Source organism: Pituophis catenifer, unplaced genomic scaffold, assembly GCF_029215685.1.
Source record: "Pituophis catenifer annectens isolate HBS135680 unplaced genomic scaffold, rPitCat1.0.hap2 SCAF_9, whole genome shotgun sequence".
Lineage (NCBI taxonomy): Eukaryota > Metazoa > Chordata > Lepidosauria > Squamata > Colubridae > Pituophis > Pituophis catenifer.
Window position 1 is genome coordinate 24308390 of NW_027256889.1, and position 27833 is coordinate 24336222.

A 27833-nucleotide genomic window follows, 5' to 3' on the forward strand; every position below is an offset into this window, starting at 1 on the left:
CCTGTACAGTGCCATTAGTGCTTTCGGTATGGCACTCCACTTTTCAAAGATTTAATGCAATGCTTCAGAAAAATAAAATCACTCACAATTTCTCCCTTCTCTCCAACTTGTCCTGGGGGCCCCTTGGGACCATCTTCACCCTAAATCATGATTACAGAGAAAGCAATGAGTAGAAGTGTTTATGCAACAGGATTAGCCTGAGCAAATCCATCTTGGCTGTAGCCACTCAATATGCATATTAATGGGCTAATTGCAAACCAGTGACTCCCTTTGCATAACACACCAGTCTGGGCTAATGTTAAGCACAGGTGGATTCTTTGGGGCTTCATATGATGCAGGAACTGGGGCCTCAGTAGAATAATCCCAGCGCCTTTGAAAAAGCTGCCAGGTGAGGAAAAATGGGAGCAATCCAGAGCCCCATTACTCTTAAATTCTGACGTGAGTAGCACTGGAGACCCAGCCACTTAATTTCAGGTGCTGTAACCTTGAGAGCTGCAGATCAAGAAATCCATTGCTCCAATCTTAATCTTAAAATTGCTTAAGCGTCCAATATTCTCTTAAGATTCACATTTTCAGGATGTAAGGAATGTTGATCGTCAGGTTTTATAAGTGGGTACAGAAGGGTTTTTAGGATGGAAATTCTCAGGATCAGAATCACCCCCAAATTCAAAATGCCAACATGAAAGGATTAGGGATTCTTTCCTTCCTTCCTTCCTTCCTTCCTTCCTTCCTTCCTTCCTTCCTTCCTTCCTTCCTTCCTTCCTTCCTTCCTTCCTTTCCCTTCCCTTCCCTCCCCTCCCCTCCCATCCCCTTTCTTCCATTCATGTTCCTTCCTTCCTTCCTTCCTCCCTTCCTTCCTCCCTCCCTCCCTCCCTCCCTCTCTTTCCTTCTTCCACTCTTCCTCATTCCTTCCCTTCCCTTCCCCTCCCTTTCCTCTTCCAAGGATCACAAATTTGAACAAATTACCAAAAACTACCTTTAGCATCCCTTGTGAATCCATCTAAGAAGTTCTTCCTGGCAGTCAACCTCCTTACGTCAAGCCAGGCAGAACATAGGAAAATGTAGATGAACCACTTTCGGAAATGTCACATCTTGCTATTTTTTTTCCTCCTTATCCAAAGACTTTTGCCCAGGAAAATCAGAGAGGGAGCTTTCATTCCTGAACGTTACTAGCCCCATAAGGCTGGGTGATTAACGAAGAAATTAGAAATGAATATAAAAGAGAAAGAAATTACCAGGGGACCAACAGCTCCAATGCTCCCAGTCATGCCTTTGTAACCTTGAGGACCCTAAAAAAAGAAAACATACAAAAAGTGAAAGGGGAATCTCACTTTGCTAAATATCAGTTTCAAACCGGGAGGATGGACAACTCCACAGCAACTCATCCATCCAGAAGGGATCTTCCCTAAAAACTTCTCAGAATTTTATCTAAGACTGCTTAGTCTTCATTTTTGTTAATGTCAGGCTCAAGGAACAAAGACTAGCCCAATGGGTGGCTCTGAAGCTCTGTTTCTGAGGCTTTTTTTCTGAAGCTCTGTTTGGAGGCTTTTTTTCTGAAGCTTCATTTCTGAGGCTTTTTTTTTTTTGACGCTTTGTTTCTAAGGCTTTTTTCTGCCTCTGAAACCTCCATTTGAGAGGCTGGGCGGGGCTACATTCGGAGTATAAGACGCACCCATATTTTCACCCTCTTTTTTGGTGTAAAAAGGTGTGTCTTATACTCCATTTAATTAATTGACTTGGAAGAGAAGCTGCTTAAACAAGGTAGTGCCTCTTTATATTTCCTCTTGTAAGCTGTAAGATAACAAACTTCCAATTCTAACCCCAATCAGATAATTATTTCCCTTTTTGGTCATAGTAGGCACCCAGTGTCTGCTAGAAATTTAATCCTCATTCATCTGCAACCTTCCTTTACTGATTCTTAAACCGAGGAGCTCTGGGGGAGGAGGAGGGAAGAGAGGTGGCAATGGCTATAAAACATGCCCAATAAAAGCAACCCCTTTGTGAGTTGAATTCTAAATGGAAGAGGGATCCCTGGTGCTGTAACTAATTCACAGGGACAATTTAACTGCATCTTTTAATGATCCATCTGTTAAACTACTGAAGTTTGCAGATGACACAACAGTGATTGGTCTCATTCAAGACAATGATGAATCCGCATACAGATGGGAGGTTGAACAACTAGCCTCGTGGTGTGACCGGAACAATCTGGAACTGAAAGCCATAGAAATGGTGGTAGACTTTAGGAGAAACCCTCCCATACTACCACTTCTTATAATACTAGACAACACAATATCAACTGTAGAGATCTTCAAGTTTCTAGGTTCCATCATATCACAAGATCTAAAATGGAGACCTAACATCAAAAACATCATCAAAAAAGAACAACAAAGAATGTTTTTTCTGTGCCAACTCAGGAAGCTCAAATTGCCCAAGGAGCTGCTGATACATTTCTACAGAGGAATTATTGAGTCTGTCATCTGCACCTCTATAACTGTCTGGTTTGGTTCTGCAACCCAACAAGACAGACACAGACTTCAGAGGCAATTAGAACTACAGAAAAAACAATGGCTACCAACCTGCCTTCCATTCAAGACCTGTATACTGCACGAGTCAAAAAGAGGGCTGTGAAAATATTGACAGACCCCTCGCATCCTGGACATAAACTGTTTCAACTCCTACCCTCAAAACGACGCTATAGAGCACTGCACATCAGAACAACTAGACACAAGGACTGTTTTTCCCCCAAATGCCATCACTCTGCTAAACAAATAATTCCCTCAACACTGTCAACTATGTCTGCACTACTATTCATCTTCTCATTGTTCCTATCACCCATCTCCTTCCACTTATGACTGTATGACTTTAACCTTGTTGCTGGTATCCTTACGATTTATATTGGTATTGTTTCCTGATTGCTTATTTGTACCCTATGACTATCATTAAGTGTTGTACGTTACGATTCTTGACGAATGTACACTGAGAGCGTGTGCACCAAAGACGAATTCCTTGTCTGTCCAATCACACTTGGCCAATAAAGAATTCTGTTCTGTTCTGTTCTGTTCTGTTCTGTTCTGTTCTGTTCTATTCTATTCTATTCTATTCTATTCTATTGGCAATTTAAACAAACAAGATGATATTTGTTTCAGTCTTGGCTTTTTAATATTCTCATAGAATCGTACTGCTGGGAGGGACCTTGGAGGCCTTCTAATCCAACTGCCTGGACAAGACAGGAGTCTTTATACCATCCTGGACAAAGGATTGTCTAATCTTTTCTTGAAAACCTCCAGCAATGGAGCACCCACAACTCTGGAAGGCAAGCTGTTCCACTGATTAATAGTTCTTGCTGTTGGGAAGTTTCTCCTTAGATGTTGGTTTTCCCTCTGACAAGCTTCTACCCATTGCTTCTTGTCTTGCCTTCAGGTGCTTTGGAGAATAAGTCGACCTCTTCTTTCCTGTGACAACCCCTCAAATCCTCCAGTTTTGGTATCCATCCTACAAATTCTAAATTAGCTGGCAACACACGATATTCAGAAGAGGTGAAGACAACTTCTATCACCTTTGGTGTATAGGTAAAAAAGCTAAGAGTTCAAATATGTACTTTAATTCAGAGAATTCTTAAAACATGTGTACAACTGAAATCAGGGGAGAAGATAGCTCCTTCCAAATAGCTCTCAGCATATATGTTTTACGGAAATAGTAATTTGCTTTAGTTTGGCAAGATTCTGTCTATAGGTGAGAAACAATTAAGAAATTTACTTGGAAGAATCATGTGTCTTTCTTCGGTTTTTTGAGCCCTGACACATACCTAATATTCTTTCCTCCTCCTACTTTCCCCACAACAACAACAACAATGTATGAGGTAGGTTGAGCTGAGAGAGAACAACAAGTCCAAAGTCACTCACATGACTTTCAGGCCTAAAAAAGGACTAGAACTCGCATGGTACCAGTGTGGGGTTATTGTAATATCAACTCTCAAATCCCTAGTGTTTAATTCACTTACCATCTCTCCTTTTGGTCCTGCCATTCCTGGATGCCCCCTGGGACCTTCTGGGCCCTGAAAAAGAAACCAAAACTGGATTATGTAATCTGCAAACTGGGATGATCATGTCACACAAACCATCATCATCCATGGCCCAGAAGCGGTCACTGAAGGGATATTTAAAAATGTGCAATGTGGGTAAAAAAAGGAGAGGGCTCCGATGGGTTGGTCATGACCATCATCCTGACTTCCACCAATCTTCTTCCCATCAGTGGCCCCTCCTGCTTTGATCCCGTTTGTCCTCTTGTGAGATGGAATATCAAAAAATATCAACAGGCTGGCTGGGGAATTCTGGGAGTCAAAATCCACACATTAAAGTTACCAATCTTGAGAAACACTGATATATGGTATCATAAAAAATATATTACATGGATTTATGAGCTCTCAGTACCTACTAATGTAGAGAGATGCCCTTTATTGTAAGTAATGACCATGTCTAGATGATCAGATATGGAAGCTAAGAAATTGTCAGAAAGGTGAATAATTATGCTTGCTTGCCAGGCTCCTAAAGTAAAATAATACATCTCCAACTTGTTCCATTTCTTGTTTTTCCTTTTTAAGCCTTGGAGGGAGCCGGAAAAAGAGAATAAGGCTATAGGAGGGTCTATGACACAAGTGTAATAAAATCTCTGGAGCAAAGGGAATGAGATTAAGAAGTAGAAATAATTAAATACATTACAGGAGGACCCTGAATGCCTTGTTCTCCAGACAGGCCCACGTCACCCTTTGGACCCTAGGAAATAAAACGAGACAAGTATCAAAGCTGTAGAAAGGACAAACATCTAGAGATGGGCTTTAAATCAAGAGAATTAGAAATCAGCCTGACTGCTTGTTTAAACTGTCAACTCCAATCACACCAAGTTAAGTTTCCAGGTTGGGAAATCTTCCTGGTGCCCTACACATTGTCAGAATTATGCCACTTCTAAATTATCAGTCAAATGGAGCCAGAGGTTCTGTTGGCAACGAATTTGGGGGTGCCAGCTGCTCTGTACCCAGAGGGCACCAATTTAAGGAAAGCTAACATACCCCATACCCCAAAAGTTTAACAGGCAGGCAGGGTTGGCTACATTAGTGCTTCTCAACGTTGGTCAGTTTAAGATGTGTGGACTTCAGTTCCCGGAATTGATGGCTGGGGAATTCTGGGAATTGAAGTCCACACATCTTAAACCAAGCAAAGTTGAGGACCACTGGGCTACATGATGGAGAGTTTTTCAGCTGGCACACCTGATGGCCCTGGATGAGACTTTCTTATATGCTCATCCACCAGGCTTGGTTGGGAATAACATTTGGGATGAAACAGCACAGGATTTGAACAAAGCCCCTTAATCTTTCATAGCTAACGTTCAATCAGTTAAAGAGAAAAAGGAAGGGAGGGATGAAGCATCTCTATTCTCACCAGCCGGCCTTGTCTTCCAGGCTCTCCAGAGGCTCCTGCTCGACCTCTGTGTCCCTAAAAAAGGAAAGTGAATCAAACTTTCAAAACAAATGTCAATCAACCGTTTGTAAGGGGAAGAAGGAATAACCTTGAGGAACAGAAGGAAGAGACACAACCAAGACAACAGTCAGACAAAATAAAAAAATCTGAGTGCTGGCCAGAATTATAAAACAAGACCCTCCCTATAGTTCTTACGAAAATAAAAGGAGGAGAGAAGCACATCCAGAATTTGTACAATTCATCAGGGTCAGCAATCACCATCATAAAAGGACAAAAGGAAAGGTGCACGTAACACCTCTGCAGCTCAAGCTGCACTGGGTGCTGGTTTCCTTCTGCTGTGTTAGTTGTGCAGGAATTGAGTATGCCTAGTCTAGTGAAAAGGACGAGGGGAGTTGTGATTCGCCAGCAGCCTGCAGAACTGGCAGCGGAGTCAGACAGTGAGGAGGCTGGGGAGGACAATGGGCAAGTCCTGGAGTCAGGGGAAGGCCCAGATTACGGCTCTGCATCAGAGGCAGAGATGGGGCCAGGGTCACCTGGGAGCGATGCACAGACTCCGGAGCCTCCAGAGGCAGATAGCAGAGAGGCAGAGGAACAGGAGGAGCCTGTTCCTAGTGCACGCATGCACACAGCTGCCAGAAGGCAAGAGCAGCTGAAGCAAAAAGGACGACTCGGGAGTAAGGCCAGGAGATGATTGGCCCCTCCCATAAGGCTTAAAAGAGCAGCAATGAGCCATTGGATTTTTTGTAGAAAAGCAACGTTGATTCCAGTGCTTCTTGTCAGTGTCTCTTGAACTTTGTGGGGGTTTTGCCAAGAAAAGCCTTTGGCAGGTTGCCAAAGACATCAAAGGTTGGTGATAAGGCTGAAGAATTTGTTTTGGACTAAAGCTGAGAATGAATTAAGTCTCAGCTGTTTTACTAAAATAGGTTTGTTCAGGACTGAATTGTGTTTGGTAATCACTATGTGGGCCTCGGTCACAACAAGGGAAGACATGATAGCAGTGATGCAATATCTAAGGCACTGCCACAAAGAAGTGGGGGGGGGGTCAACCTATTCTCCAAAGCACCTGAAGGCGGGACAAAAAGCAACAAATGGAAACCAATCAAGGAGAGAACCAACCTAGAATTAAAGAGACATTTCCTGTCAACTAGAACCATGAATCAGTTCTGGCCTCCAGAAGTTGTGGGTGATTCAACACTGGAGATCTTTTAAGAAGAGATTGGACAACCATTTGTCTGAAATGATATAAGTTTCCTGCTTGAGCAGAGTATTGGACTAGAACAGGAGTCTGCAACCTTAAACACTAAGAGCCATTTGGACCTGTTTCCTACAGAAAAGAAAACACCAGGAGCCACAAAACCCTACCCATTCCTGACTATTTCTTGAGCGGCCACAAAACTAGCATATGTAGTTGATTTAAATGTTCTGTTTTCTTCTGAAACTTTTCTTTTCTTGGATTTATCCATGGTTGGCCTACCGGGAGTTGAAAAATTCAGTAAATCGTGTGCCTGCGTATGTCGCACATTGGCGGTTGTGATGCATATTTTGAGTGACAGGGAGCCGCAGCAGAGGTGAAAGAACCACATGCAGCTCCAGAGCCCTGGACTAGAAGGCCTCCTTGGAGCTGCTTGCAGGCCTCCCTCACTTTTACAATTATTTTAGAGAGGTAGTCCTCAACTTACAACAGTTCGTTTAGTGGCCGTTCAAAGTTACAACAGCACTGAAAAAAGTGACCATTTTTCACACTTATGACCCTTGTAGCATCCCCACGGTTGCGTGATTTACATTCAGATACTTTTTTTTTTTTAATTTGATTTATATGCCGCCCTTCTCCGGAGACTCAGGGCGGCTTACAATGAGTTAAGCAATAGCCTTCATACTTTTGTATATTTATACAAAGTCAGCTTATTGCCCCCACAATCTGGGTCCTCATTTCACCTACCTTAGAAAGGATGGAAGGCTGAGTCAACCTTGAGCCTTGGAGAGATTCGAACCAGCAGTAATTGCAGGCAGCTGGTGTTAAATTACAGTGCTTCTGTCTGTTGAGCTATCCAGGCTCTTGACCACTGACTCACGTTTATGACGGTTGCAATGTCCCAGGATCACGTGATCCCTTTTTGCGAACGTCTGACCAGCAAAGTCAGTGGGGAAAGCAGTTTCACTGAGCAACTGTGTTACTAACTGAACAATTGCAGTGATTGACTCAGCAAACATGGCAAGTAAAGTGGGGCAAAGCTCACTCAACAAATTTCTCACTTAGCAACATCAATTCTGGGCTCAGTTGTGGTCGTACGTTGAGGATTACCTGTACTTCTTTTAACTGCTGTCTAGTATAATATTTATATATAGCAGAGGTCTTCAAACTTGGCAGCTTTAAGACTTGCGGACTTCAACTCCCAGAATTAAAGCTGCCAAGTTTGAAGACCTCTGATATATAGCTTTCATTTTATGCCTACTTGCACCCTGCCCAGAGTTGTTCTGTGAGGGAGACTGGCAGTTTCTAAATGTGATATAGAAACAGATAAGGAAATGAAAATATAGAAACAAATAAAAATACAAAAATAAAGCTAGGCAGAGCCCCTTTAATCAGAATGGAAACTGACCTTTAGCGAGGAATAGTGAAAGAGGATAGAAAGAGTTATATAAAAAGGAAAATGTTCCCTCATTCAGTTTTCATCTCCTGCACAATACGATACTAATAAAATTAAACTTGACTTCTTTGATCAGAGAGAAGGCATTTTCTACATTTACTGGTGACTGGGAGCCTCTTACGGACATTTTGCGTAAAAGTGGGAAAAAAATGAACTTGTGATTTATGGTTTTGAAGATGAGACAAGGTAGATTTTGGAAAGAAGACAGTCACGATGTAACTTTAGAGAGAGAGTTTAAAATATATTTCTTCTTATAACTGCTATGAAAAATATCAGAAACCACGTTTTAATGTTTTTTTTTTCTTTTTGTCCCCATTTTTCCCTTTTCTTCTTTCCCTATCGATCTGTTTTTTCTTGTTTTCTTGCATGTTTTGCCTTTTCTTTCTTTCTTCTTCCTTATGTTATATTAGTTTGTATTAGTTCTTATCTTGTTTAAAAGTTTCAATAAAAAAATATATATCTGTCTGTCCATCTATTTATCTATCTACCTAAACAATACAGTACTAATAACATTAACTAATGCCCCTTGCTTGTTTCCAACATCATATAGCCAGGTTTTTCTGCTAACTCTTGGAACAGCAGGAAATACTAATCTATATTACTGGCAGTTTCAGTAACGTAGATTAATATTTCCCACTGTTCCAAGAGTCAGAATTAGGGGTGGGAGCTAATTAAGATTAACCAATGTGACATCCATGGTGCTTAACCTAGAGAAACTCTTCATGATTCTAAAGTCTGTATGGCAATTATCGCTAACAAAGCAACCTTCACAGATCATGGAGCAGAGTAATCCTTACCTTCAACCCCTGTAAACCCGGAGGTCCCTTGAGTCCAGGTGGGCAGTTGGTTGGACACTGCAGGCCATGAAGGAAAAGGGGGGGAAAAAGAATCTCTTTAATCCAAGTAGCAATTTGGATAGCAATAACTGCAAGAGTCAGTTGGTTGAGTTGGATGGCTATAGAAATAGGAAAGGAGGGAAGGATAAGAAAAATAAAAGGGATGGGGCAGGGGTGAAATCTAGCAGGTTCTGACAGATTCTGGAGAACCGGTAGCGGAAATTTTGAGCAGTTCAGAGAACCGATAGCGGAAATTTTGAGTCGTTCAGAAAACTGGCAAATACCACCTCTAACTGGCCCCAGAGTGCGGTGGGAATGGGGATTTTGCAGTATCCTTCCCCTGGAGTGGGGTGAGAATGGAGATTTTGCAGTATCCTTCCCCTGCCACGCCCACCAAGCCACACCCACCAAGCCACGCCCACAGAACAGGTAGTAAAAAAAATGGATTTCACCACCGGATTGGGGAAAAGAAGGTGAGAGGAGGGAGGAAGAAAAGTGTCTGGGTGAGTGGAGGAAGGAATAGTGGAAGAAGGAAGGGAGGAGAGGGAGGGAGGGAGAGAAAGAAAGAAAAAGAAAGAGAGAGAAGGAGGGAGAGGGAAAAGAAGAGAAGGGGAGGGGAGGGGAGGGGAGGGAAGAAGCTGGTAATAAAATCTAGCCAGTCCTCCAAAACACCAATGGCTTGGTTGCCTAAGATGTTCAACTAAGATGAAAATGTTGGAACCTTATATAGATATCATTCTTGGTGATTGGGGAATTCACTGGCTTTATGTTACTGAAAAGGAAAGAATCTTGGACCAGAAGAACCTAAAGGACACCCACAAACTGGATTAGACTGCAAGTCTAACTGACCTAGTAACCTATTTTGTAGAGCTAAGGAAGGCAACAGGAAATATATAAGATCCATTACCGAAGCGAGGAGGGGTGAAGCATATTTAAGTCCACAATAAACAGGAAACATAACATACCAAAGAGGCTTAAAAAGGCACTTCTCTAATTCACAGAAATATAACAAGGGGGAGGAGATACGGCACAATCAAACAAGCAAGACTGATCTCGCCCTCACCAGGTAGACCAATCCAGGAAATCAACTCCACGTAAGGTTTGAAACTATTTTTATCGAGAATGGCTAAAATAACACAGACTTGCAAGTCTGATTGTGCTCTCTTTTTTCCTCCCCCACCTTAATTTTCCTTCTATTAAAGTGTGAATGTGAACTCAAACCAATGAAAGCTACATAAGCATATTGTGCAATTTATGTTCCAAATATTATAGCCTGTGACTGGTTCAGGATATTAAAGGTAAAGGTAAAGGTTCCCCTTGCACATATGTGCTAATTGTTCCCAACTCTAGGGGGCGATGCTCATCTCCATTTCAAAGCCGAAGAGCCAGCGCTGTCCGAAGACGTCTCCGTGGTCATGTGGCCAGCATGACTCAATGCCAAAGGTGCACAGAACGCTGTTACCTTCCCACCAAAGGTGATCCCTATTTTTCTACTTGCATTTTTTTTACATGCTTTTGGACTCCTAGGTTGGCAGAAGCTGGGAAAAGGAAAAGGAGCTCACCCCGCTTGGCACTAGGGATTCGAACCGCTGAACTGCCGACTTTTTAATCGACAAGCTTAGCATCTTAGCCATTGAGCCACCACATCCCTCTTCAGGATATATGCTAGCCTCAAATAAAGGTCAGCGAAGTTTGTTGAACACCTAGTATGGTAATGCTTTGAAAAATGAAAGTCTTAATAACAATCATGAAGTGCAAGAAAAACCAACCATGGGAAGAGAAGAAAGGGTTTCTTTGCATCCTACTTTTTTCCAACTAGCCTAAGACATTGTTTGAAATATCTTTGTTTTGAAATGGGAATTAAACGCAGTCCTTCTTACCACAAAATCAGCACTGCCTTCGGCTCCTTGGATACGACCAATTGGGCCCTTGGAAAACATGAAAAAGCATAAAAATGTAAAACATTCTCTCACTTGTAAAAAAAAGGGGGAGAGTTACTTTTCATTTTCCCACACCTGAGACACAGTCGTTTAATGGTGAAAGCCTCCCCTGAAGTAACTGAAGGATATGCACATTTATATTGATAAACCATTTTCAGACCAAACAGAAATAAGAATGAGCATGCCTGGTTAAAACTGAATTCAGTTCTCGTATATATCACAGGTGCTGATATTTGAGTTGTTCACTAGATATTACTCTCAAATCTATAAATGACTCACCCTCATACTACTGTGTAAAGCACCAAAATCAGTAGCAACAGAGCTGTGATGGAATGTAGTCTGGATTCCCAGGAGGGAGGGGCTGCATTCCAGAGGAGCAAGAGACAACTCAGTTCAGATAGCTTGTGTGAAAGAGGGTGAAGATGGCTTCTCCCTGATAGCTCCCAGGGTATAAGCTTTTAGGAGGTGCTAGAATGCTTTAGTTTATCAAGATTCTGTCTATGGGTGAGGAACAATAAAGTAAACTGCTTGGAAGAACCTCACTGTGCCTTTCTTGGTTTTTGGAGCTTGACAAGAACTTACTGGCTTTCCAGGAGGTCCTGGAGGCCCTTGTGGTCCATCTGGTCCACGTTCCCCCTAAAAAACACAAGAAGAATCACAAAACCATTCCAGCAGCAAAGTCCAAAAGACAATCTACCATCCATGACTTCTCCAGCAAGACTTCCATTGTGAGCATCCACAGTCTTTAAGAATGGGCATCAGGAGTGATATCCACAATTCTTAAAATCATCATTTTTCAACCTTGGCAAGGATGAAGGTTGAGCGTTGAAGTCCACCATCTTAAGGTTGCCAAGGTTGAGACATACTGCTTAGGATGGCTCTCCTATTGCCACCTGAGTTAGGTAAGCCATACAGTGAAGCAGATAGTCAAGGAAGCAGAGAATGAAGAGATAAAAAAGACAAGGAAGGAAAAATGGAATTATTAGGCAATTTGGAGTGGGAAAAGAATGATTTCTGGGGCCGGTCTTCAATTCTACTTTATTTTTGCCTCCTTCTGCCCAAAATGGAGCAACGTTTTGCCAAATGGTTGGTTTATTTTAAAATACAACAGAATAACTTGTGCAATATTTATTTTTAGGATACTAAAAATGAGGATGTAAATTATGTAGGATGCAGATCCAACGCATTCTGAACACAAGATTTGCATTATCTAATTTAATTTAACTCATTTAGCATGCATAGTCCTGATCCTAGGAAAAGAAAGGGAGAAATTGGGCAGCTTTCATTTTTTAATTTCTAATTTGGATCTCTTGCCAAATCTTTCATTCCCTTTCTCCTTATTTGTTGAGTTAGTCTCAAAGATGCAAGTATCCTCAGCCATATGGTGGCGGTAACTATATATAAAATCTAATGGTGGCAGTAACTATACAGTATATGAAACCTGGTTATATATAGGTTCAATATACATGTTGCCTCCAGATTACATTTTTGTATCAGTTTATTTTTTATTTATAGTATTTCCTGGACAATTTCTACAAATATCGTGATACATGTGTCATGATGCATATATCTTGTCTACAGATAAAAAGCAAGCAAACCTACTTCCAGACCTGGAACGAAGTACATTGGCCATCATTATTGTTACCTCTGTTCAATATAATCAGGCATGGGCAATAATCCACCATGGAATAAGGCATTGAGGCTGATAATGTCCACCTTAAGACCAACTTTAAATTTCATGGCTAAAAAGACTTGGGAAATTGGAAGGAGAGGTCTTCCTTGTTTGTTCTCTCATTCTGCAAACTTTGCTTTTCTGCCTGGAACATTCTGTCCAATGAAGAGCTCCAGGGAAGTTCTGAATGGCCACCATCCATCCATTCAATATCATAACCACTCATCCCTCAATTCCTCCATCTATACATCACTCCATCCATCCAATATCCAGTATCCGTCCGTCCATCCATCAATATTGTATCCATCTTCCCTCTCTCTCTCTCTCTCCATACATCCAATATCATATCCACTCATCCCTCAATTCCTCCATCTATACCCGTGATGGTGAACCTATGGCATGCCTGCCACAGGTGGCAGGCCGAGCCATATCTGTGGGCACGCGAGCCTTGCCCTAGCTCAGCTCCAGCGCGCATACATGCACCGGCCAACTGATTTTCAGGCCTTCCGGGCCTACCAGAAGTTGGGAAATGGGCCGTTTCCAGACTCCAGAGGGCCTCCGGGGGTGGGAAAGGCTGTTTTCGCCCTCCCCAGGCTCCAAGAAAGCCTCTGGAGGCTGAGGAGAGCGAAAAACGGGCCTACCAGGCCCACCAGTAACCTTTTTGCTGTCGTGTGCCAAAAGTGGGGGGGAGCGCGGGGGGGATTGTGCACGCATGCGTGGGAAGGTGGGGCACGGGGGGCATTGAAGTGTGGGTGTGGGCACATGCGTGCATGACTCCCCCGCACTCCCCTCGCTTTTGGCACACAACGGCAAAAAGGTTAGCCATCACTGATCTATACATCACTCCATCCATCCAATATCCAGTATTCGTCCATCCATCCATCAATATTGTATCCATCCATCCATCCATCCATTCCTCCCTGTCTCTCTCCATACATCCAATATCATATCCATCCATCCAGCCCTCTAATATTGCATCTATCCATCCATCCACCCTATATTCATCTTTCTTTTTTCCTATAAGGACCCTCGTCATATCACCGTTCTGCAATGTGTACCCAGGAACTGATTCCAGAACACTTTTAGACAACTCAGCAACCCCAAGAAATAGGTATACATCTCAACTGAACCCTTACCTTAAGTCCCAAAGGTCCCATTTCTCCAGGAAGTCCAACTTGACCTGGGGGGCCCTGAGACATGAAAAGAGAGAGGGAGGGTTTTTTATTTTCACCATATGCATTCTAGATGAAAGAATAAGAGAATGAAGGACACTAAGGAGGATTTATTTCACCATGCAGACTGAGTAGACTTCCTCCTTTGCAGAAAAGATTTGCTTGGTTAAAAAACGAAAGACCAATTTTGGAAGCTCTCCAAAACTAAGACTAAATGTCTCTTCTTCTGGCTGATAGGAAGACTGAAAACCGCCTTATATCATATCAGAGCTTCATATCACTTAGCCTAATAATTCTTGAGAGTTTCAGTATGATATCTTTCTTGGTCCTACCTGGAGAGGCAGGAGCAGATGCTGTAAATTTCTACATGCTAGCCAGATTCTGTGTTGCTCAGCAATGATCCTTCAAAACCAACCTTGCATTATGATAATGCATATCTATAACAGGGACACGAAATCGTTTGGGCCAGGAGCACGTCAAAGTATGTAGCAAATATATCCCCACAATGGCTGCCCTGGGAGAAATATGGCAAAAGCCACGTTGTGGTTTCATTATGCAAATCTTGATCCTGCCCTAACATCATTGCAGGGTGTAGACTGGACAATCACTTGACTGGGATGGTGTAAGGCTCCTGCTTTGAGCAGAAGGTTGGACTAGAATACCTCTGAGGTCTCTTCCAGCTCTATGATTCTAAGGACAGGGAGAATCAGTGTCATGGTATAAACTTTGCCACTTGCCCCCTTGCTGACATCCATCCATGGGAGACATGGGTGAAATCTACTTACCTTTCCAACTAGTTCGGAAGTGCACACACTGCCTGCGCATGTCACGTGCGTGCGTGGACCCTCTGCGCATGCGCAAACCCTTCTGTGCATGCGCAGAGGGTAAAAAACAGGTTACTTCCTGGTTAAAACCAGGAAATAATGACGACCAGGCGGGTGGGCGGAGCCTCGTGCCACCATTGCTACCGGTTCTCCGAACCACCGGCCATCATCGCTACTGGTTCGGCCGAACCGGGCCAAACCGGGAGCATTTCACCTCTGATGGGAGACTTGCTTATTTACAGCCTGTCATAAAACAGCAATTTACCATCCCAAAAATATATTCTACAGATAGTCCTTGACTTGATGCCAAAAGGTGCTTGTCAGCTTTGGAAGCCATATTAGGCCAGAAACTCCAATGCTGCCACCTTCTCATATGTGGGAAAGTAGGAGGGGGGATTAAGGAGAGGGATGTTAGTAGACATAATAGCATTCTTCCTGTCAGTCAAGATCAGGGCGATCCAGCATCTGGAGAAGGAGTGGTCCAGGGGCTGGATCGGGATGGAATGGATGTTGATTGGAGCCCTGGTAGCACAGTAGACTAAAGCACTGTTATTAACACCAGCTGCCTGCAATTACTGCAAGTTCAAATCTCACCAGGCTCAAGGTTGACTCAGCCTTCCATCCTTTCAAAGGTAGGTAAAATGAGGACCCAGATTGTGGGGGCAATAAGCTGACTTTGTATAAAATATATACAAAAGTATGAAGGCTATTGCTTAACGCATTGTAAGCCGTCCTGAGTTTCCAGAGAAGAGCGGCATATAAATCAATTTTTTTTTAAAAAAATGTGACTGACTGGGTGGAAAAAGGGATGATTTTGGGAGCTTCGACTTACTAAAGGAAAACCTGGGCTTTTCAGATTCAGGTTTTCCCAGATGTGCCAGTTTGCCTATTCTAGTAAAGAGAACTTTGGAAAATGTTTGCTTCCGCGTCTTTACTTGGAGTTGGGGTTTTTCTGGAATGCTGACAGTGCTTACGGACTGGTTCTCAATTTCTGATGGCTGCTCCCCCCTCCCACATGATTGCATTTTTGGGTGCTCAGCAACCAGCCCGTATTTAGAATAGAATAGAATAGAATTTTTTATTGGCCAAGGGTGATTAGACACACAAGGAATTTGTCTCCGGTGCATAAGCTCTCAGTGTATATACAAGCAATAAGTGATGGACCATTATCACAGTCATTGTAAAAATACATCCATCATAAAACATTAGATACAACACTTATTGATAAGTCATGGATACTAAATAAGCGATCAACATAAATCATACTATGATACTAAGTAAACAATATAAATCGTAAGATACAAGCAACAAAGTTATAGTCATAAGAAGATTAAGGAGATGGGGAATATGAGAACAGTGATGGCAATACTGCCTTTCTAGATAGTGTTGTGGGAATTAGTTGTTTAGCAGAGTGATGGCTTGGGGGACAAAACTGTCCTTGGGTCTAGTTCAGGGGTCAGCAACCTGCGGCTCTGGAGCCGCATGTGGCTCTTTCATCCCTCTGCTGCGGCTCCCTGTCACTCAAAATATGCGTCACAACCGCCAATGTGAGACACCCGTTGGCACACGATTTATTGAGCTTTTCAATCCCCAATAGGCCAACCATGGATAAATCCCAGAAAAGAAAAGTTTCAGAAGAAAACAGAACATTTAATTCAATGCCAGTTTTGTGGCTGCTCAAGAAATAGTCAGGCACGGGAAGGGTTTTGTGGCTCCCGGTGTTTTCTTTTCTGTGGGAAACGGGTCCAAATGGCTCTTTGAGTGTTTAAGGTTGCAGACCGCTGGTCTAGTTGTTCTGATGTGCAGTGCCCTATAGAATCGTTTTGAGGGTAGAAGTTGAAATTTATGGCCATTTGTAGCATCCAGCAGTCACAGGACTGCAGTTTACAATGTTTTTGCTGGAAACTCCCGTTGCTTAATATTTTTGGCAAAAATATTCAATACTGGGTTTGCTAAATAATTGTGGCATTCAATTAACGATTGCAAATTCACTGAACAACCAAATGACCGCCGCAAAAAAAAAAAAGATCATGAAGTTGAATCGGTCACACTTTGCAACCGTGATCGTAATGGGCAGGCCCCATTGCAGTCGTAAGTTAAGGAATACTTGCAGTGCTGCCGAAAGGCACGGTTGGAAAGAAAAAACTTTGTGAGACTGCTGGTTTGTTTTGCTGACCTCCTATTAACTTCTTTTAAAAATTGGAAAGTATCTTTTTTAAAAAAAATCACCGTGTGCTCCTTTTGTACAGGGAAGAGCGGAGCAATCACCTGGTTTGCTACTTCAGCTTCTGATCATCAGCCAAGAGCACCAGATTCTGCCTGGGTCAGCAAAGTTCTGGGCCGTTAGCAGCATATACCAAATCCTCTGATGCTGAATCAGATTGTCGACGTGACTAATAAACTGCCTAAAATCTCAGGCAGAAAAGAAAGCACTTTTCCTCCCACTCTTTCTTTGTTAAAAGAATTTAGAATAACAGAGTTGGAAGGGACCTTGGAGGTCTTCTAGTCCAACCCCCTGCCCAGGCAGGAAACCCTACACCACTTCAGACAAATGGTTGTCCAACATCTTCTTAAAAACTTCCAGTGTTCGAGCATTCACAACTTCGGCAGGCAAGTTGTTCCTCTGATTAATTGTTCTAATTGTCAGGAAATTTCTCCTTAGTTCTAAGTTGCTTCTCTCCTTGATTAGTTTCCACCCACTGCTTCTTGTCCTATCCTCAGGTGCTTTGGAGAATAGTTTGACTCCCTCTAGAAGGCACGCAGATTTGTAAATCTCCCTTGCTTTGATTTCAAAACATCCTATTCCAATTGGAAAAAAGAAAGGTTGCACACGTGCAGGACGCCAAATTGATTCCATGCATGAAATCAGTTTAACTACAGGTAGTCCTTGACTTACAGCATTTCGCTTAGTGACCATTTGAATTTACAATGGCACTGAAAAAAAATTAGTTATGACCGTTTTTCAGAGTTAGGATCATTTGCAGCATCCCCCACGGTCAGACGATCAAAATTTAGATGCTTGGCAAATGACTCATATTTATGACGGTTGCTGTGCGCCGGGGTCAGGGGTGGGCTTCAAAAATTTTAGCAAGGGGTTCTCTGGAGGGGAGTGGCCATGGTGGGTGTGGCTATTCGGCCTCCTGCACCACGGCAGGGAGGGTGTTTTTGCCCTCCCCAGGCTGCAGTCTTTTCTTGAGCCTCTGGGAGGGTGAAACCGGCCTCCCCAGGCTCCGGAGGCCCTCTGGAGGCCAGAAACAGGCCCGTTTCCAGCCTTCCTAAACTTCCAGTAGGCCCTTTTTTTGCCCTCCGAGCCTCCACATGCACCCTGCACTTATCTGCATCCAAAACCAGCCGCTTGGAGACTCCTGGGAGGGGAGGGGTGAGGTGGGCGGGGCCAGCCAGGAGTGGGATTTGGGGGTTCTCCGAACTGCACAGAATCTTAGCTAGAGGTTCTCTCGAACCCCTGCGAACCCCCAGCAACCCACCCCTGGCCGGGGTCATGTGATCATCTTTTGTGACCTTCTGATGAGGAAAGTCAGTGGGGGAAGTCAGATTCATTTAACAACCGTGCTACCAACTTAACAATTGCCACACGTGTGGCAAGAAAGGACAGAAAATGGGGGGGGGGGGAGGACTCACTTAGCAAATGTCACATTTAGCAAGAGAAATTTTGGGCTCAATTGAGGACTATCTGTACTTGCTGCATTGATTGGATTACATCTCCTTCTTATTCAATTTCTGGCTCTGAATACTGATAGTCCTTGACTTATGGCTACAAATGGGCTCAGAATTTCCACTGTCAACCAAGCAGTGGTGAAATGTAAAATTTGTTACTACCGGTTCTGTGGGCGTGGCTTGGTGGTGGTGGGTAATGTGACTGGGTGGGCGTGACCAACTTTTTTTTGTTTAACTTTTAAATTTATTTTTTCTACAACCACTCCGGCCGAAAAAATGCTTTTAGAAGCCTCTGACGATCAGGCAACTCAGCCAGGATCGTCAGAGGCTTTTTAAAGCATTTTTTTTTCCACTTCGGCTGAAGTGGTTGCAGAAAAAAATGCTTTTAAAAGCCTCTGATGATCCCGGCTGAGCCCCATGATCATCAGAGGCTGTTTTTATTAACTTTTAAAAGCATTTTTTCAGCCGTAGAGGTTGCAGAAAAAATGCTTTTAAAAGTAAAAAAAAAAAGCCTCTGGTGATCCCGTGGCTCAGCTGGGCGTGGTGGGGGGCGCGCAGGGATTTTTGCTACCGGTTCTCCGAACCACCCACCGCCATCGCTACCGGATCGAGCAGGAGCATTTCACCCCTGCAACCAAGGCAGTTTTAAGTGAGTTGTGCCTGATTTTACCACCTTTTTTGCCACTATTGTTAAGCGCATCACTGCAGTTGTTAAGTGAATTGTGCGGTCTTTAAGCAAGTCCAGCTTCCCGCACTAGCTTTGCTTGTCAGAAGCTGGCTGGGAAGATCACAAATGGTGATCAAGTGACCCTGGGATACGGCAACTGTCATAAATGCATGCTAGTTGCCAACTGCCTGGTTCATTTAATCAAATGACCATAACAGTCAAGGACTGATAAAAAACCACATTCGTTGTAATTTCAAATGGTCATCAAATGAATGGACTCCAGATACAGCAGGAGTATCCGATTATTTTGCATTTAAGTGAGAACCAAGCAAATTTCTTCTTTATTGTCATCAAGCACACTACCTACCACCAGTGTAGCCCAACATCTCAAATGATCTGAGCACCAGAGCTCATTGTAACAGCATTGCCAAAAAGGCATTAAGAGTTGTTAACCTAATCTTGCGAAGCTTCTTCTCCGGTAATATTGTACTACAAACTAGGGCATACAAAACCTTTGCCAGACCAATTCTTGAATACAGCTCGTCTGCCTGGAATCCGCACTGCATATCGGACATTAATACAATTGAGCGAGTCCACAGGTCTTTCACGAGAAGAGTCCTCCACTCCTCTGCTCACAATAGAATACCTTATGCCACCAGGCTTGAAATTTTGGGCTTGGACAACTTAGAACTAAGCCGCCTTCGGTCTAACCTAAGCGTAGCTCATAAAATTATCTGCTACAATGTCCTACCTGTCAATGACTATTTCAGCTTCAACTGCAATAATACATGAGCACACAATAGATACAAACTCAAGGTAGACCGCTCCAAACTCTATTGCAGAAAATACAACTTCAGCAACAGAGTGGTCAATGCCTGGAATGCATTACCTGACTCTCTGGTTTCTTCCCCAAACCCCAAAAACTTTAATCTTAGACTGTCTACTGTTGACCTCACCCCATTCCTAAGAGGTCTATAAGGGGCTTGCATAAGAGCACCAGCGTGCCTTCCGTCCCTATCCTACTGTCCCCATTTATTCATATCCATTTCCTATGTTCATATTCATGTTTATACTTATACCTGTTATCTCGTACATGTTTGACAAACTAAATAAATAAAAATATAAAAACAAGTCGCAAGTCATACTTACAGGAGGTCCTGGAAATCCAGGTCCCTGAAACAGACAGATACAATAGGTTGTTATTTTTCAATGCTGGTCAACGGCTGAAAAATTAAGCACTGTAGCACTGGCACCAAAATTTCCAAGAGTTAGAGAACATCTTGCTTTTCTCCAGTCAGAATTCACTGCATAGGAGGATTATAATTTTTTCAACCATGGTGCACATTTAGAATTTGAGAACATATTAGAGAAATCCTCTCAAAACTATCATCCAGCAGGACATGGCCAATCATGGAAAAAAACCTATGGCAGGGAAGAATTTAATTTCTGGCTGCAACCACCCATGATTTATTTTTAAGACCACCTGTGGGATCTGAGTTGGGCCCAGTGGCTCTGCATTAAATACGGATCATATAGTAGATATTTAGGCTTGTAACAATCAGGCTTGTCAGATGTTACATCTTTTCTATCCTGCTCTACAGAGTAGAGAGTTGGTCTCTGACAGAAAACCACTTGAAGAAAGCATTTGAAATGTGGATTTACAGGCGGCTGTTACGTATAAGCTGGGTTAACAAAATCACAAATGAGGAGATGACAAGCCACCTGGGAAAGCAAAGGAAAATAATCAAAGTCATTAAAAAGAGAAAGTTAGAATATTTTGGACATGTGATGCGACACCCACAAAAATACGGCATCCTTCACTTAATCCTCCAGGGAAAGATTGAAGGCAAATGAGGTCCAGGCAGAAGAAGAACATCATGGCTACAAAACCTAGTTTTGGACAAAACTCAGCAGCACTTTTTCATACGGCTGTTGACAAAAATAGGATTGCCAACATGATCACCAACATCTGATGACGGATATGGCACAAGAAGAAGAAGATGATATTTAGGGTTCCGTTCTGGTTCCTCCATTGGAACGTTCTGAGGCCCAAAGGTGTTTGAAAAAAAAAACCTGGGCCCATTTCTAGTGCTCCATTCTGAGATTCCACCGCCAAATCAATCCGAAAATTCTGATCGTCTCCGGGTTCAGAGAAATGTGCATTCTCGCATGATGCATTGTTAACAATCTAAGATCACAAACAAAGGCTTGGTTTTGGCTTATGCTAGAGAAGCCCTGGCTAGATCAAAACTCAAGCCATGTTTGGAAAAACCATGATTTCCCCCCAGTTGCATTGAAGTTATATGTCATTACTCTGTACAACGGAAGTATTCTCTCATCCAGCATGTGCAAAGAAAAGCAGACACTTACTGGGAGCCCCGGTGGTCCAGGAAGTCCAGACTGGCCCTATAAGAGAAGAGAGAATGTTAGAATAGAATAGAATAGAATAGAATAGAATAGAATAGAATAGAATAGAATAGAATAGAATAGAATAGAATAGAATAGAATAGAATAACAGAGTTGGAAGGGACCTTGGAGGTCTTCTAGTCCAACCCCCTGCCCAGGCAGGAAACCCTACACCACTTCAGACAAATGATTATCCAATATCTTTTTAAAAACTTCCAGTGTTGGGGCATTAACAACTTCTGCAGGCAAGTTGTTCCACTGATTAATTGTTCTAACTGTCAGGAAATTTCTCCTTAGTTCTAAGATGCTTCTCTCCTTGATTAGTTTCCACCCATTGCTTCTTGTCCTGCCTTCAGGTGCTTTGGAGAATACCTTGACTCCCTCTTCTTTGGGGCAGCAGCTGAGATATAGAAACACTGCTATCATGTCTCCCCTAGTCCTTCTCTTCATTAAACTAGACATACCCAGTTCCTGCAACAATTCTTCATATGTTTTGGCCTCCAGTCCCATAATCCTCTTTGTTGCTCTTTTCTGCACTCTTTCTAGAGTCTCAACATCCTTTTTACATCGTGGCGACCAAAACTGGATGCCGTATTCCAAGTGTGGCCTTACCAAGGCATTATAAAGTGGTATTAACACTTCACGTGATCTTGATTCTATCCCTCTGTTTATGCAGCCCAGAACTGAGTTGGCTTTTTTGGCAGCTGCTGCACACAGCTGGCTCATATCTAAATGGTTGTCCACTAGGACTCCAAGATCCCTCTGACAGTTACTACTATTGAGCAAGGTACCACATATACGGTACCTGTGCATTTTGTTTTTCTTCCCTATGTTGATGCAGCAGGACTGCTGCAAAACAAGACTTTGATTCAACTTCCAATTTCAGAGGTTTCCCCAAAGACTTATTTGTCTATGGAGATTCTTGGGTCATCCAGGTCATGGTTGGTCCTTTTTTTTTCAAGAGGCAACTGGATTTTCTTGTTTTTCTTTTCTTTTCTTTGAAGACGTACAAATGGGTATGGAGCTTTCTTGGACCTGCTGAAAGGACTGTGTTGTAGATGAGATAGACCAAAAAACAACCATTTCATAAATGCATGGCACAACATAGGAGAACAAACCCATCAGGACAAGATTCAGCAGTCCCTCTAAATTTAAAAGACAAAAGCCACCCTTTTGAAGACAGCAAAGTCCACATTTTGGACAGAGAGGACCGCTGCTTTGAAAGAGGGATCAAACAGGCCATCTATGTCAAAATTAAACAGCTCTCTCTCAACAGAGGGGGAGGGATATGACTTCATCTATCTCCAGTCTACAACACTGTTCTGACCTAGGCTTCCTGAGACAGTAAAAAGCACACAATGAGTCCCAAAAACCCTCTTTTTATTTCAACGGCTGTGAATTCTGTTCATTCACAGCCTGTTCATTCTCAATCTGTTCATTCACAGACGAGTCCCAAATAGTTGTAAAGAGTCCGAGAGAAGTCTGCTACAGTCCTTCGGGATAAGGCTGATAAGCACCCACCTTTATCTTCCTTGACACACTACCAAAGACCTAATTGGCAATTAGCTTTGCAAGGCCACACGGAACAGAGTCAAAACGGAGCTGCAGAATTTAAGCCGGCCAGACAGAACAACATTTATTCCTGCAAAGGCTCATGTGCCTTTCCTCCTCCTTTATGTCTTATGGGAGGGGCCAATCATCTCCAAGCCCTACTCCCGAGTCATCCCTTTTGTTTTAACTGTTCTTGCCTTCTGGCAGCTCTGCGCATGCGCGCACTAGGAAAAGGCTCCCCCTGTTCCTCTGCCTCGCTGATGTCCGGCTCCAGAGTCCGCACATAATTCCCAGATGGCCTTGGCCCCATCTCTGCCTCCGACGCAGAACCCTCATCCGAGCCTTCCCCAGACTCCAGGACTGGCCCAGGTTCCTCCCCCAGCCTCCTCACTGTCCGACTCTGCTGCCAGCTCTGCAGGCCACCGGCAGACCACAACAAGTCCTCTCAGCAGTTCCAAGAAGGCTCCACACCCATTTGCACCACTCAGGTGACCCTGAGGACACAGATAAATCTCCAAGTGGCCTCAACAACTCGCTAAAAGAATTCAAATGACCAGCTGTCTGCAAGGAGTATAAATCCTTCCATTCCCCACCATCCAGTCAGAGCTGAAGAAGAATGGAATGAGAAGCGAAATGTCTTCAAAGAAAAACAAGGACGTCCTGTTGCCTTTTGGGACAAAGACTTACTTCTTGAACAGATGCAGGCTTCAGCTTCAAGGTCCCAAACCTGATCTGCCACCACCTGAGAAGCCTGGATTTTATTTTTTATTTTTTTTTGCATCTGCCATTATCAGCAAGAAGAAGATACAACCTGTCCCAGGTAGTAGTGATGACCTAACTCTTCTTCCATGCCTAACAGACACAGGGACCTTTCCCATTCATCCTTCAGCAGTAGTAATAACAGTCATGGTATTAGAAAGCAGGATCAAAAACTGAAGTCAATCATGGATCCTGGGATATGTTTCCCTAAACTATGCCCCCCTCCCCCCATGTGAGATCACAGCTGGTTGGGGGGTATCTGAAGTTGCAGTCCCAACACATGGGAAATAACAAGCTGAGGAAGGATGCTTTGGTGACTTCAACCCATTCCATACATCGAAATCTCTCCCCCAGGCAGAAAAAAACAGTTACCCACTTTGGGACCTAATCTTCCAACACGGCCTGGCTCTCCTTTAGCTCCCGTGAGGCCCTGCAAAAAAAAAAAAAAAAAAGAAGAGGAAATAAGAGAAAGGATAACAAGGGATCAATTTGAGAGTATCAGCTAGCATAGAGAAGCAGAAGCTTGGCTGAAGCCCTGAAGATAAGCCAGGAATGATCAAGGAATCGGCTAGGGTCAAATTAAGGTTTGAGGGGGAATGAAACACAATCCAAAGGAAACAAGTGTTTGCATACATTTGCATACTTATTATGTTTCCCCCAAAATAAGACCCTGTCTTATATTTTTTGAACCCCGAAATAAGAGCTTGGCCTTATTTTCGGGGAGGTCTTATTGTTTTGGGGTGCATGGAGTAAGATGGGGCTCCTCGTGCTGTCTTACCTGATTTCCAGCTCTGTGTTTTAATATTTGAGGGGGGGCTTATTTTGGGGGGGAAGGCTTATTTTAACGCATGTGCTCAAAAGCCCGATTGGGCTTATTATCAGGGGATGTCTTATTTTCGGGGAAACAGGGTATATGAAGCAAAATAATATTCTAAATAAGAACCCAGAGCCCTGTAGATATGCTGAAGTGCAGTTCAGATTTTGGGCTGAGCAACTACTCACATCTATTCCGGGTTTTCCTGGGGCTCCATCTGGTCCTGGCAGGCCTGGAGCTCCTTTGGCCCCCTATTGCAAAAGAAGGATGGGGACATTAAAAAAAGAGTCTTCAAAAAATTCAAGGAGAAGCAGGTGCCTCATACCTAGCCCTTCTGGAAAGATTTAAGCTATTGTTTTTCAATTTAACGCCCTCCAGATCAGGGGTGAAATCCAGCAGGTTCTAACAGGTTTTGGAGAACTGGTAGTGGAAATTTTGAGTAGTTCGGAGAACTAGCAAATACCACCTCTGGCTGGCACCAGAGTGGGGTGGGAATGGGGATTTTGCAATATTCTTTGAGTGAGGGTGCCTTTCCCGCCGCCTTGGAAGAGGCAGTGGTGAGGCCCCTCCTCAAGAAGCCATCCCTGGACCCGGCAATTTTAGCTAATTATCATCCGGTCTCCAACCTTCGCTTTGTGGCGAAAGTTGTTGAGAGTGTGGTGGCACAATAACTTCCCCAGTACCTGGATGAAGCTACTTATTTGGACCTGTACCAGTCGGGCTTCAGACAGGGGTACAGCATGGAAATGGCATTGGTCGCGTTGGTGGATGATCTCTGGACGGCTCAGGACAGGGGTTGCTCCTCTGTCCTGGTCCTATTAGATCTCTCAACGGCTTTTGATACCATTGACCATGGTATCATGCTGCAGCGGTTGAGGGGGTTGCGAATAGGAGGCACCGTGCTACGGTGGTTCTCCTCCTTCCTCTCCGACCGCTCGCAGTTTGTGTTGGCAGGGGGCAGAGGTCAACCTCGAGACACCTCGATTGGGGGGGTGCCGCAAGGGTCGGTCCTCTCGACTCTTCTGTTCAACATTTATGTGAAGCCGCTGGGTGAGATCATCCGTGGTTTTGGGGTGAAAGTCCATAGTATGCTGATGACACTCAGCTGTACATCTCCACCCCAGACCACCCCAACGATTCCCTTGATGTAATGTCCCACTGCCTGGAGGCCGTGCGGGTCTGGATGGGGAGAAATAGGCTCAGACTCAACCCTTCCAAGACCGAGTGGCTGTGGCTTCCGGCGCCCTGATATAGTCAGCTGGCGCCATCACTTACTATTGGGGGTGAATCTCTGCCCTCCACAGAGAGGGCTCGCAATCTGGGCATCCTCCTGGATGCACGGCTGTCTTTAGAAGAGCATATGACAGCTGTTGCCAGGGGGGCTTTTTATCAGGTTCGCCTGATACGCCAGTTGCGACCCTTTCTGGATCGGGACGCCTTGCGCACGGTCACTCATGCCCTTGTCACCTCCCGGCTGGACTACTGTAATGCTCTCTACATGGGGCTCCCCTTGAAGAGCACTCGGAGGCTCCAACTGGTCCAGAATGCATCCGCGTGGGTAGTTATGGGTGCGACCCGTTATGCCCATGTAACACCTCTCCTGCGCAAGCTGCACTGGCTCCCAGTGGTCTTCCGGGTGCGATTCAAGGTGTTGGTTACCACCTTTAAAGCGTTCCATGGCTTAGGGCCTGGTTACCTCCGAGACCGACTTCTGCCACCAGTAGCCTCCCACCGGCCAGTTCGCTCCCACAGAGAGGGGCTCCTCAGGGTGCCATTGGCCAAGTTATGTCGGCTGGCGACACCCAGGGGGAGGGCCTTCTCTGTGGGTGCTCCTGCCCTTTGGAACGAACTGCCCCCGGAAATACGTAAGATTTCTGATCTCCGTGTATTTCACTGCGCTCTTAAAACCCTACTGTTCCGCCAGGCTGGGCTATCTTTGTGAATGATTTTAAATTGGGTGTTTTAATTAGGTTTTAATTCTGAGCCAAAATTATTTATTACTTTTAATTGGTTTTTAAATCAATGTATATATATTATGTTTTAATTGGCTGTATACTGCCCCGAGTCCTTCGGGAGAAGGGCGGTATAGAAATTAATTAATTAATTAATTAATTAATTAATTAATTAAATATCCTTCCCCAGTCACACCTACCAAGCCACACCACGCCCACCAAGCCACGCCCACAGAACCAGTAGTAAAAAAATTTGGATTTCACCACTGCTCCAGATATGTTAGGACATCCAATCCTGAATTTAGCCATGTTGGGTGAGAATGATGGAATTAGTAGTAATAACTTATCTGGAGAATGTCCATCTGGAAAGGGCAACTTAGACTGTCCAAAGCTCAAAATCCCCAGTCCTCAAATTAAAGCACAAGCAGTTCTTGACGTATGACCACAACTGAGCCCAACATTTCCACTGCGAGGTAAGAAAGTTCAATTATGCCCCATTTAATGACCTCTTTTGCCACAGTTGTTAAGCAAATCATAACAGTTGCTAAGTGAATCATGCAGTTATTAAGCAAATCTGGTTTCCCCGTTGACTTTGCTTGTCGGAAGCCAGCTGGGAAGGTTACAAATGTTGATCACGTTACCCCAGGTCTGTTGTGGCCCGTCAGCAGCCTGTGCGGATTGTAGCTGATTTGGACAGCAAGGAGGCTGGTGTGGTGTTGCGCCAGCAGCCTGTGCAGCCGGCACTCGAGTCAGACAATGAGGAGGCTGGAGAAGATGTGGTGCCAGAGGCAGGGATTCAGCCAGGGCCTTCAGAACCTCCAGAAGCTCCCTTAAGTGAAGAGGAAGAAGAGGAGGAGCCTCTTCTTGATGCACGGGCGCGCAGAGCGGCCAAAAGGCAGGAGTGGCTCCTCAGGAGGAGGTCTCCTCAAGAGTAAGGCTTGGGGCTAATTGGCCACTCCTTTAGCCTATTTAAGGAGGAACGCCGACTGAAGCAATTTGTAGGGAACAACTTTAGTTCACTCTACTTCGCGTCTGGATTCTGTGCAAATTGCTTCTGGGCTTTCTGCCAACCATAGTAAGATTGTGTTTACTTTATCTTTGGTTTAAGAAAGTTTATTAACAGCCTTTGTTTTGAAAAAGACTGAATTATTTTAGTAAATTAAGTTTTGTACAAACTTTGTGTGTGCTGTGTTCTTTGGGATCTGTAGCTGGGGCAGAACAAGATCACTGCAACTTTCATAAGTACATGTCAGTTGCCCAGAGCTCAAATTTTGATCATGTGACCATGGGGATGCTGTAACAGTTATAAGTAGGAAAACTGGTCGTGTCTCTTTTTTTCAATGCCATTGTAACTTTGAACGGTCCCCAAATGAATGGTTGCAAGCCAAGGGCTACCTCTATAGTACAGATAATCCTTGATATAGGACGGTAATGGAGCTTGTT

The 27833-nt window shown here is 43.8% G+C and overlaps 1 protein-coding gene across 1 annotated transcript in view; it reads right to left on the minus strand.

Moving 5' to 3' along the window:
* COL9A2 (collagen type IX alpha 2 chain) overlaps nt 1–27833 on the minus strand; it is a 71560-nt gene that overhangs the window by 34942 nt on the left and 8785 nt on the right. The window contains exons 4-16 of the mRNA XM_070949512.1: nt 24627–24689; nt 24001–24054; nt 21279–21314; nt 20058–20081; nt 13707–13760; nt 11481–11534; nt 10839–10886; nt 8920–8976; nt 5436–5489; nt 4719–4772; nt 4001–4054; nt 1236–1289; nt 87–140 (exon numbers count right to left, since the gene is read on the minus strand). Coding sequence (XP_070805613.1) covers nt 87–140; nt 1236–1289; nt 4001–4054; nt 4719–4772; nt 5436–5489; nt 8920–8976; nt 10839–10886; nt 11481–11534; nt 13707–13760; nt 20058–20081; nt 21279–21314; nt 24001–24054; nt 24627–24689 — 660 coding nt within the window. The remainder of the gene's footprint in view (nt 1–86; nt 141–1235; nt 1290–4000; nt 4055–4718; nt 4773–5435; nt 5490–8919; nt 8977–10838; nt 10887–11480; nt 11535–13706; nt 13761–20057; nt 20082–21278; nt 21315–24000; nt 24055–24626; nt 24690–27833) is intronic.